The sequence below is a fragment of the Pan troglodytes genome, chromosome 22 (assembly GCF_028858775.2).
Source record: "Pan troglodytes isolate AG18354 chromosome 22, NHGRI_mPanTro3-v2.0_pri, whole genome shotgun sequence".
In the NCBI taxonomy this organism is placed as follows: Eukaryota; Metazoa; Chordata; class Mammalia; order Primates; family Hominidae; genus Pan; species Pan troglodytes.
In genome coordinates, this window is record NC_072420.2 from 37,911,349 (window position 1) to 37,923,163 (window position 11,815).

The 11,815-nt window shown below is 44.4% G+C and overlaps 1 protein-coding gene across 1 annotated transcript in view; it reads right to left on the reverse strand.

Moving 5' to 3' along the window:
• Positions 1-10,638: 10,638 nt before the first annotated feature.
• The window catches only part of VPS26C (VPS26 endosomal protein sorting factor C), a 49,172-nt gene continuing 47,995 nt past the window's right edge, over positions 10,639-11,815 (reverse strand). Inside the window, exon 8 of the mRNA XM_054675100.2 lies at positions 10,639-11,814. Coding sequence (XP_054531075.1) covers positions 11,807-11,814 — 8 coding nt within the window. The 3' untranslated portion in view covers positions 10,639-11,806. The remainder of the gene's footprint in view (position 11,815) is intronic.

Consider the following 11,815-nt stretch of genomic DNA (forward strand, 5'->3'; position numbering starts at 1 on the left):
TCCCCCACTGGGGACCTCTCCTAGGGGAGGGGTCTGGTGTCCTCAGCTGGCTCCTCTCCACCTTCGCTTCTACCTGGGGGCTTCAGTGCATCTGGCTTTATCTCTGGGGTGAGCCATGCAGCCCTGGTCATCTGGACGGGCCACTGAACTCCACACATTCACCTGTTCACTGGCTCATCCATTCATTCATCTGGTCTCATGTGCTGCCCTGTTCTAGGTGCTTCCATACAAAGGGGACAGAAGAGACGATGGAAGGCCTCAGTACTGCAGGAGGGGAGACGGATGTCATCTACAATCACACAATACATGGGAGGTCACAGGTGATCCCGAGGAAAACGAAGCTGGGAAGGGGATGAGGGAGACTGTTTGTCTAAACTTGACCCAGGTTTAGACAGAAGCCAGGAACGGTGTCATCTGAGTGCAGCCTGAGGGACGGGGGAGGAGGTAGGGGCAGGGGCAGGCAGGCAGAGAAGCCAGTGGAGTGATGCCCGCCAGGGTGTTTCCAGAGCCCGAGGAGGCCAGAGCCGCTCTTTGCCTGGAGGATTGTACAGAAGTGGGGATTCCCACGGGGTGGATGGGGGTGGGGGTTGGGGGGCAGTGGCCTGAGCCTGGCAGCTCAGGGATTCATGCGGCAGGCGGTGCAGCTTGTTGGTCAACGTCATGAAATACTAGTTTCGCATGTGGCCTTAGACTCTGGGGACTTGGTCTGGGGCCAGGTAGGGGGCATTTCTGATGCGATGTCACCTGTGTTACTCTATCCGTCAGGGCCTTACGGAGCCCCTGCTTCCTCCAACACCCCCACCCGCTTTCTCCTGTGGCTTAAAATTGACCTAGTCAGGCCTGCCAGTGGGTCTACCCTGCAGGCCCATGGGAGCACCCATGGATCCCAGTCCTGGCCCAAGCACCTGCCCTCACTGCTACCCACCCCAAGCCATCAGCCTCATTCTCACTTTACCTCCTCACACCTGGTTTCACTGAAGCCTGGGCCAGCCCCCTCAACCCCTTCCCAAGCTCCCATCTACCCCTGCCACAGCCCTGCTCCCTGCAGCAGGGGCCTCAGAAGTTAGTCTCTTGGAGCGCTGGGGTTAAATGAATGTGCCTTGCACATACTAGCTGCTCAGTAAACACAAAAATCTCAACCCAGGCTCCAGAACAAGAGCCACACCCCACAAGCTGGCTGTGGTGGCCTCTGAATCTGAATTCCCACCTCCATGTGACCTTCCTTAAGCCCCTCACTCCAGCCCTGCTCTTCACCATCTCCCAACATGATATTTACTAATGGTCATTTCAGGTACTGTGTTACCTGTCCACAAACATTGCAGCATTTAATTTCCCCAAGTACCCTATGAAGAAGAGATTACTCTTGCCTGCATTTTACAGACAAGGAAATAAACCTAAAAGGTTAAGTGATTTCCCCAAGGTCATGTAACTGGAAAATGTCAGGATTTGCACTTGCTAAGCCAACTCTCTCCTCTAGCCATTCTGCTTCTTCCTCTTAATACAAAACCCACTTGTCCCCCAAGGTTCAGCTCAGGTTCCCATGCCAAAACAAAACTTTCTTAGGCATGCAGGTGGCAAAAGCCTTGGAACCCCTGTTTACTACTGCTCACCCTCACACCACGGCTGCAGTGGGTTTCCCCTTCACGTTTGCTCATGAGGCTGATGCAGGGCAGGTGAGACCCAAAATCGGGGCTTAGCCCGGGAGGGTTCTTGGCTTCACCCTGGTAAGAATTCAAGGGCAAGCTGGTGGTGTTAAGACAGCAACTTTTATTGAAGCGGCCGTGCACAGTGGCAGCAGAGGTGCTGCTCCCTGCAGAGCAGGGCTACCCCATAGGCAGTGCGTCCAGAGTAACAGCTCAGAGGCAGTGCTGCAGTCCTATTTATAGCCACTTTTAATTATATGCAAATTAAAGGGCAGATTATGCAGGAGTTTCTAGGAAAAGGGTGGTAACTTCTGGGTCGTTGAGTCCTTGCCATGGGAAGGGGAAGTAATGTCCGGGTGTTGCCAAGGCAATGATAAACTGACATGGCACACGAGTGAATGTGTCTTATGGACGGTTGCTTCTTTTTAGTACTTTATATAGTCTAGACACAAGTCTTTTGTCGGATGTGTTTTGTAATTTTTCTTCAAGTCTGTGGCTTGCATTTTCATTTTCTTAACAGTATTTTTTAACGGTCTTTTGAAATTTTGAGGAAAAGTCTTCAATTTTGATGAAGTCCAATTTATTTTTTTTTCTTATTATTTTTATACTTAGTTTTTTTTTATTTAAAAAAAATCAGCAAGGCTGGGCATGGTGGCTTGTGCCTGTAATCCAGTACTTTGGGAGGCCAAAGTGGGTGGATTACTTGAGTATAGGAGTTTGAGACCAGCCTAGGCAACACAGCAAGACCCCCCCTCCCCATCTCTTTTTTCAGAAGGAGAAGGAGAAGAGGGAGAGGGAGAGGGAGGGGGAGGGGGAGGAAGGGAAAGGGTGGGGAGGGGGGGAGGAGGAGGAGAGAAGGAAAGAAGGAGGAGGAAACAAATCTGCCAAACCACCCAAAGTCAATAAGATTATTCTTCTCAAAGTTTTTTAGTGTTCTTACATTTAGGTCTCTGATCATTTTCTAGTTGATTTTTGTATGTGCTATATCATGAGGATTGAGGTTCACTTTCTTTTTGCATATAGTTAACTGGTTATTTCAACTTGGAGCCTTGAAATCATGTAGCGTAAGTCCTCTAATTTTGTTCTTTTCCAATTTTGCTGTTGACTATTCTATTTATTGCCATATTAATTTTACAATTAACATCAATTTTTACCAAAAAGTCTGCTTGGATTTTGATCTAAGCATCTATAGATCAATATAGGGAGACTTGACACCTTTACATGGTTGAATCTTCCACTCTGTGAATATGGAATATCTCTCCATTTATTCAGGTATTCTTTAATTTCTTTCAGGAATATTTTGCAGTTTCCGGTGTACACATCTTTCAATCTTGCACATCTTTTGTGAAATTCATCCCTAAGTATTTTCTATTTTTGATGCTGTTAACAATGTTTATTTTAATTTTAATTTCTGATTGTTCATTGCTAGGATATAAAAAAGCAATTGGTTTTTGTATATTTATTTTATATCCTGCAACCTTGCTAAAGCCACTTATTGGTTCTAGTAGCTTTTTATGGATTCTGTAGAATTTTCTACATAAATAATCATGTCATCTGAGAATAAAATGATAGTTTAAATTCTTTCTTCCCAATCTGGATGCCTTTTATTTCTTATCTTACTGAACTATATACAATGCAATTAAGTCCAAATGTTGAATAGAAGAGATGAGAGCAGGCAATTTTACTTCATTCTTCATCTTAGACTGAAAGCATTCAGTATTTTACTACTAAGTATAATGTTGATTGTAGATTTTTTGTAGATGCCCTTTAGCAGGTTGAGGAAGTTCTTTTATAGTTCTAATTTGCTGAAAGTTTTTTTTTTAAATCAGAAGTCAATAACAGATTTGTCAAATTTTTTCTGCAATTTGGATGATTATATGTATCAAATTTTAAGTTTTCCTTGTTTAATTTGTTAATATGATAAATTATTTTTAAATGTTAAGCCAACTTTACTTTCTTGGGATAAACCCCACTTGGCCATCCTTTTTATATTATTGTTGAATCCAATGTTCTGACTTTTGAAGTGAATATTATTTTAAATTGACAAATCGTAAGTGTATATATTTATGGGATACATTGTGATGTTTTGATATGTGTATACAATGTGGAATAGTTAAATCAAGCTAACAAATATATCCACCAACTCACTTATTTTTTGTGGTGATACATCTGAAATTTACTCTCTTAGCTATTTTGAATATATAATGCATTATTAACTGTAGTCACCCTGCTGTGCAAATAGATCTTGAACACTTATTCCTTCTGCCTAACTGAAACTTTGTACCCTTTGACAACGTATTTCCATTCTCTCGCCTGTCCCTACTCCCCAGCCTCTTGTAGGCACCATCCTATTCTCTACTTCTATGAGTTTGACTGTTTTAGATTCCATATGCAAGTAAAATCATGTGGTATTTGTCTTTCTGTGACTGGCTTACTTTTTTTTTTTAAATGAGACAGAGTCTTGCTCTGTCTCCCAGGCTGGAGTGCAGTGGCATGATCTCAGCTCACTGCAACCTCTGCCTCCCAAATAGCTGGGACTACAGGTGTGCGCCACCACACTCGGCTAATTTTTGTATTTTTGGTAGAGATGGGGTTGGTCTCAAACTCCTGACCTCAAGTGATCCATCCACCTTGGTCTCCCAGAGTGCTGGGATTACAGGTGTGAGCCACCATGCCCGGCCCGACTGGCTTAACATAATGCCCTCTAGGTTCATCCATGTTGTCATAAATGACAGAATTTCCTTATTTTTTTTTCCATAAGAGACAGCCTTAAATAAAAAAGAAAGAAAGAAAGAGAAAGAAAGAAAGAAGGAAAGAAGGAAAGAAAGGAAGGAGGGAAGGAAGGAAAGAAAGGGAAGGAAGGGAAGGAGGGGCCCCCTTTTTTTTTTTTTTGAGACAGAGTCTCGCTGTGTTGCCCAGGCTGGAGTGCAGTGGCATGATCTCAGCTCACTGCAACCTCTGCTTCCCGGGTTCAAGCAATTCTGTGCCTCAGCCTCCTGAGTAGCTGTGATTACAGGTGCCCATCACCACATCAGGCTAATTTTTTGTATTTTTAGTAGAGACGGGGTTTCACCATCTTGGCCAGGCTGGTCTTGAACTCCTGACCCTATGATCCACCCACCTCAGCATCCCAAAGTGCTGGGATTGCAGGCATGAGCCACTGTGCCCAGCCAGAATTTCCTTCTTTTTAAAAGCTGAATAGTATTCCATGGTGTCTATAGATGTACCATATTTTCTTTATCCATCCATCTGTTGATGGTCACCCAGGTTGATTTCATATCTCAGCTATTGTGAATAATGATTCAGTGAACATGAGAGTATGTCCGGCCTCTTTCACTATCAAAAAGATAATAGCCATTATAACAGGTATAAGGTGATATCTTTGTGGTTTTAATTTGCATTTTCCTGGTTGGGCGTGGTGGCTCACGCCTGTAATCCCAGCACTTTGGGAGGCTGAGGCGAGTGAATCACTTGAGGCCAGGAGTTCGAGACTAGCCTGGCTAACATGGTGAAACCCCGTCTCTACAAAAATTACAAAAATTAGCTGGGCATGTGGGCCGGGCGCAGTGGCTCACGCCTGTAATCCCAGCACTTTGGGAGGTCTAGGTGGGTGGATCACCTGAGGTTGGGAGTTTGAGATCAGCCTGACCAACATGGCGAAACCCTGTCTCTACTAAAAATAGAAAATTAGCCGGGCATGGTGGCACATGCCTGTGGTCCCAGCTAATTAGAAATAGTTGTTTCCAATTTCTAATTTTTAAAAGTTTTTTGTATCCATGTCCATGAAGAATATTAATCTATATTTTCTTATATTGTCTTTCTTTGACTTTGATAACAAGGTTATTTGGCTTCATATAATGAACCCAGACGTCCTTCCTTCCTTCCTTCCTCCCTCCTTCTCTCTGTTTCCCTTCCATTCCCTTCCCTCCCCTCCCCTCCCCTCCCTTCCCTTTCCAACAGGGTCTCGGGCCGGGTGCAGTGGCTCACGCCTCTAATCTCAGCACTTTGGGAGGCTGAGGTGAGTAGATCACGAGGTCAGGAGTTCAAGACCAGCCTGGCCAAGATGGTGAAACCCCATCTCTACTAAAAATACAAAAAAATTAGCCAGGCGTGGTGGCAGGCATCTTTAATCCCAACTACTTGGGAGGCTGCAGCAGGAGAATCTCTTGAACTTGGAGGGCGGAGGTTGCAGTGAGCCAAGATCACGCCACTGCACTCCAGCCTGGGTGACAGAGTAAGACTCTGTCTCAAAAAAAAAAAAAAAAAAAAAAAAGACAGGGTCTCACTCTGTCGCCCAGGCTGGAGTGCAGTGGTGCAATCCCAGCTCACTGAAGCCTCAATTTCTCAGGCTCAAGCGATCCTCCCACTTCAGCCTCCTGAGTAGCTGGGGCTAATTTTTTTTTTTTTGTAGACAAAGTTTCTCTATGTTGCCTAGGCTGGTCTCAAACTCCTGGGCTCAAGTGATCCTCCTGCCTCAGACTCCCAAACTGCTGGGATTGCAGGCGTGAGCCACCACACCTGGTTTGGTATTCTTTTCTCTGTGATTTTCTGAAAGAGTTTGTGTGGAATTGGTATTATTTCTTCCATAAATATTTGTTAAAAGTCATCACTAAACCCATCTGGGCCTGTAATGTTGGGTTTTCATTTTGGTTAAGTTCAAAATATTTCCTAATTTTGATCTTCTCTTTAACCCATGAGTTATTTAAAAGTATGCTATTTAGTTTCTAAGTATTTGGAGAGTTTTCAGATATTTTTCTGTTACTAATTTCTAATTTAATTCCAAGAGTCAGAGCATATACTTTGTATAATTCAAATCCTTTTACAATTATTAAGACTTCAAGTTGTTTTATAGTCCACAGTATAATCTATTGTGGCAAATGTTCATGTGCACTTAAAATATGAATTCTGAGCTGAGCGTGGTGGCTCATGCCTGTAATCCGAGTATTTTGGGAAGCCAAGCAGGGCAGATTGCTTGGGGTTGGGAGTTCGAGACCAGATGTTGTGCAATGTGCCAGACAGTCCCAGAGAGTGAAGTCTGGTTCTGTGTTCAGTAAAACTTTCCAAAGTCCCACTGACCTCCACCTACATCCGTGCTGCTGCCCAGTGATGTGAACTGCATCTATAATTTTTTTTTTTTTTTTGAGATGGAGTCTTGTTCTGTCACCAAGGCTGGAGTGCAGTGGCACGATCTCGGCTCATTGCAACCTCCGCCTCCCAGGTTCAGGCGATTCTCCTGCCTCAGCCTCCCGAGTAGCTGGGATAACAGGAGCCCACCATGACACCTGGCTAATTTTTTATATTTTTAGTAGAGACAGGGTTTCACCATATTGCCGTCCTGGCCTCAAGTGATTCACCTGCCTTGGCCTCCCAAAGTGCTGGGATTACAGGCATGAGCCACTGTGCCCGGCCTATAATTTTAAGATTTCTAACAGCTGAATTTGAAAAGTAAAAATGAGCTGAGTGCAATGGCAAGCACCCGTAGTCTCACCTACTTGGGAGGCCGAGGCAGGAGGATCCTGTTAGCCTGGGAGTTCTGGGCTGTAGTGTGCTGTGCTAATTGAGTGTCCACAGTAAGTTCAGCATCAATATGGTGACCTCCTGGGAGTGGGGGACCACCAGGTTGCCTAAGGAGGTGTGAACCGGCCCAGATCAGAAATGGAGCAGGTCAAAACTCCCATGCTAATCAGTAGTGGGACTGCACCTGTGAATAGGCGCTGCATTTCAGCCTGGGCAACATAGCGAGACTCCCTCTCTAAAAAAAATAAAAAATAAGTAAAAATAAAAAGTAAAAATGAGGAAATAGAATTTTAGAAATAGAATATAGAATTATATTTTGTCTAATCTAGTATATCTAAAATGTTTGAAAATAAAATCAATATAAAATTATTGTCATTATTATTATTATTATCTGAGTTGGAGTTTTGCTCTTGTTGCCCAGGCTGCATGCAGTGCAGTGGCGTGATCTCGGCTCATTGCAAACTCTGCCTCCCAGGTTCAAGCAATCATCCTGCCTCAGCCTCCAGAGTAGCTGGGATTACAGGTGCCCGCTACCATGCCTGGCTTTTTTTTTTTTTTTTTTTGTATTTTTAGTAGAGACGGGATTTCACCATGTTGGCCAGGCTGGTCTTGAACTCCTGACCTCAGGTGATCCATCTGCCTTGGCCTCCCAAAGTGCTGGGATTATAGGCGTGAGCCACCACGCCTGGCCTAATGTAAAATTATTAATGAGGTATATTACATCTTTTTTTTTTTTCTCATCCCAGGTCTACAACATCCAGAGCAGCCACATTGCAAGTGCTCAGTAGCCACATGTGGCTGGCACATGTGGCCCATGGCAACTGTGCTGGACATGGTGGGTCCAGACCTCACTTCATTTTATGTATAAACACCAAGTATCTTGTGAGCTTTACTGTACGTGAATTTCTCAGGAATGCTGTAACTGTGCACATTGAGGTTTGAGGTTTGATTGCCCTTTTGTTGTTTTTTTTCTGAACGTTACTAAGGGTTGTTCATAATTTTGGAAGGTAGTATTATCCAATAGCCCCCGCCCCCTCCGCGTCTGCAGTGTGAGTCCCCTGCACAACATGCACTGAAGCCGCTGCATTTGTAGCTCTCACATTCATGGTGATTCTACCCGAGGCCATGCACTGAATATGTCAGTATCACGGCTTGGTATCTTCCAGTTTAGCTGTGCCTGAGTGTCTATGTACTGAAATCAGTATTATTTTATAATACATTTCTTTGTTTTTTGAGATGGGGTGTCACTCTGTTGCCCTGGCTGGAGTGCACTGGCGTGATCTAGGCTCACTTCAACCTCCGCCCCCTAGGCTCAAGTGATCCTCCCACCTCAGCCTCCCGAGTAGCTGGGACCACAGGCACAAGCCAGCACGCCCAGCTAATTTTTTGTATTTTTGGTACAGATGGGGTTTCGTCTTGTGCCCAGGCTGGTAAAATACATTTCTTTATATTTATTTCTTTATTTATTTTGAGACGCAGTCGCTCTGTCGCCCAGGCTGGAGTGCAGTGGCGCGATCTCGGTTCACTGCAAGCTCTGCCTCCCGGGTTCACGCCATTCTCCTGTCTTAGCCTCCAGAGTAGCTGGGACTACAGGCACCCACCACCACGCCCGGCTAATTTTTTGTATTTTTAGTAGAGACGGAGTTTCACCGTGTTAGCCAGGATGGTCTCGATCTCCTGACCTCGTGATCTGCCTGCCTCGGCCTCCCAAAGTGCTGGGATTACAGGCGTGAGCCACCGCACCCAGCCAATTGTGATTTTCTTTGTTGCTATGCATGTAATTGATTTTTGCAGTTTCCATGGATTAAAAAAGATGTATTTGCTACCAGATATAAAGGAAAATCATGGTAAAAGTACACTCACTTCTTAAGCATATCTTTTTTATGTATGGGATTTTGTTTTTTTGTTTGTTTTGAGACAGAGTCTCACTCTGTCACCCAAGCTGGAGTGCTGTGGCGCGATCTCAGCTCACTGCAACCTCTGCCTCCTGGGTTCAAGCAATTCTCATGCCTCAGCCTCCCAAGTACCTGGAATTACAAGTGTGTACTACCATGCCCGGCTAATTTTTGTATTTTTTTTTAAATTAGAGACAGGGTTTCGCCATGTTGGCCAGGCTGGTCTCAAACTCTTGGACTCAATTGATCCGCCTGCCTCGGCCTCCCAAAGTGCTGAGATTACAGGCATGAGCCACTGCGCCCAGCCATGTAGGGGATTTTGAATTCAACTTTGAACTTGTGTTTTCTTAATACATATTGGTGTCGAAAATTGTTTTAAAACAAACATGAATATTTAAGATTTTAGTTTTTTGCTCCTTTCTCTCACCTTTCTGCAGCCAAGCCTGGGTGCATCCTTTTTTGGTGTATCATGCGGCAGTACATCTGGGCTCCTGGCCCAGCCTCCCCAGGTGGCCCCATCAGAGGCTATACATCTGTAGACAGAAAAGCTGGTCTCCTTCCTTTCACTTAAGACCCAGAGGTTGTGGTCTAGTTCTTGAAGGTCTAGTCCTTGACCCAGGTGGGGGACAGTGACCCCTGAGAAAGGAAGTGACCACACCCTGCTTTATGGGGCCTTTGCTGACCAAACCCTACCTCTCATAATGCTTTTCGTTTGAGTTGCTTTGTCCCTAAGTCTTCATGCTCAGCCTCCTACCACAGCTGGACGTTTGAAAAGGGAACCAGAAACATCTTTTGGGGGAAATGACAGTTGATGCAATGACAGTAAACCATAATCTTTTGGTATTATCCTGACCCTTAGTCGTGATCAAGCTGGCACTCCCCAGAATCCGACAATATACAGACATAGGCACAAATTCTGTCTTCATACTTTTCTAAGTACTTAAAACCTCCACAGCATATGTCTTTTGTATGTTATACACAAGACTGTAAAGAGACTGGCTGGGGTTGGACATGAAAAGCCCTACAAAGTCAGAATCCTGCCGGCCTGGAGAGGGGTCTATCCGAGGAATTCCGTCTTACCAGTGACATTCATAGAAAAGCACAGTAAAGCACAGGAGATCCTTGCTGAGTTTTAATTCCTCAGTCTGCCTTCCGCATCTTTTGAGTGATATACTCTAATAATTTGACTGCATTTTGTGTGAGTATAGCTGGATCCGCTTTGATTCTACAAATTAGGTGCCCTTCTGTTTCTTAGTAATGTCATATTCTCTCACCACTGTAGCCACTTAAGATAGTCTCAAATATGAATAATTTTCAGTGGCCATAGTGGAGAAGATGCTGACCCAGGAGGCTTATTCTCACCTCCACCTCTTAGACTCACATGTATGATTTTTTTTTTCTCCCTACCAAAGTGGCTAGTTTTGACAGCCTTTAGGTTGCAGAATTGTTTATATTCAAAAGAAGACCTTACCTTCATAGAGCATTTTCCCGGGCAGTTGTTCTGCTTTGTAAGTTTTTAATATCTACTCTTATTCGGAGTCCCAAAATGAGTTAGCTTGGGTAGATCTCACAATCAAAACTGATTTCTTCGCATAAAACTTTATTCTACCTTTTTGAAAACCAGCTGGAAATGATGAATGATGGCTTCAATAGTAATGGTTCACGAAGAACTGATCGTGTCCCCATCAATGAGGTCTTACCCATAGCAGGGCAATGGCGATCTACTGTAATTCTGTGTTGGTTGTAGTAAGTTGGGGGAATATCAGGCCAAGAATCAACAGAGCTACGTGGCTTAGGCAGGTCAGTTTCTCTGTGCCTCAGCCTGCTCACCTGTGAGATGGGAATAATAAACACCCCTCAGAAGGTATTGTGAGGTCATTCACTAAAGGACATTTCAGTGCTTTGAATGGGTCTGGAACATACCCTAGTATTTTTACTCTACATAGAAGAAATCAGTCCTAGAATATAATTAGATCGGACTTTCTGGTCCTTTAATCACTCGCCTCCTTCCTAAACTGGATCCAGCTGCAAATGATTGCGTTAGTCTCAGGACTTCATTTTCATTTGACTCAGCTGATCAAAACTGAGACCATTCTGAGGCAGGAGAATAGGGTCTGGAGGCAGTAAACCTAAGGCCGATTCACGCTGACTTCCTAGAACTAAATCAAAAGGAAAACCCCAACTTTCCACATCCAAGTAACAAAAGGACCAGAGGCTACTCCCTTTGCAACCCCCCTTTTTCCACGTGGCAGATAAACTCTAAGTACCTCTGATTGGTCCCCTCCCACAGCCAATGAGGCTGTTCACAGGTCAAGACTTCATTTGCATGGGAGTATAACTTTGTAACTTCAGCCTCTGATTGGTTGCTTTCTGCAACTAATCAGATGTTTGCATAGGGTATAGCTTTATAACTTCGCTTCAGCCTCTGGTTGGTCCTCTCCTGCAACCAATCAGGCTGATTACGGTCCACTACTTCATTTACACAAGGTGTACACCAAGTAACCAATGGGAAACCTCTACAGGGTATTTAAATCCCAGAAAATTGTGTCACCGGGCCCTTCGGCCTCATGGGCTGCTCCCACCTTGTGGGGTGTACTTTCATTTTCAACAAATCTCTGCTTTTGTTGCTTCCTTCTTTCCTTGCTTTGTGTGTTTTGTCCAATTCTTTGTTCAAGAACGCCAGGGTGACGTAACAATTCAAACCATGAAAAGGTAACAGCCCTTCGCGCGTCTCAACACGTGGTGACACAGCTAATAACC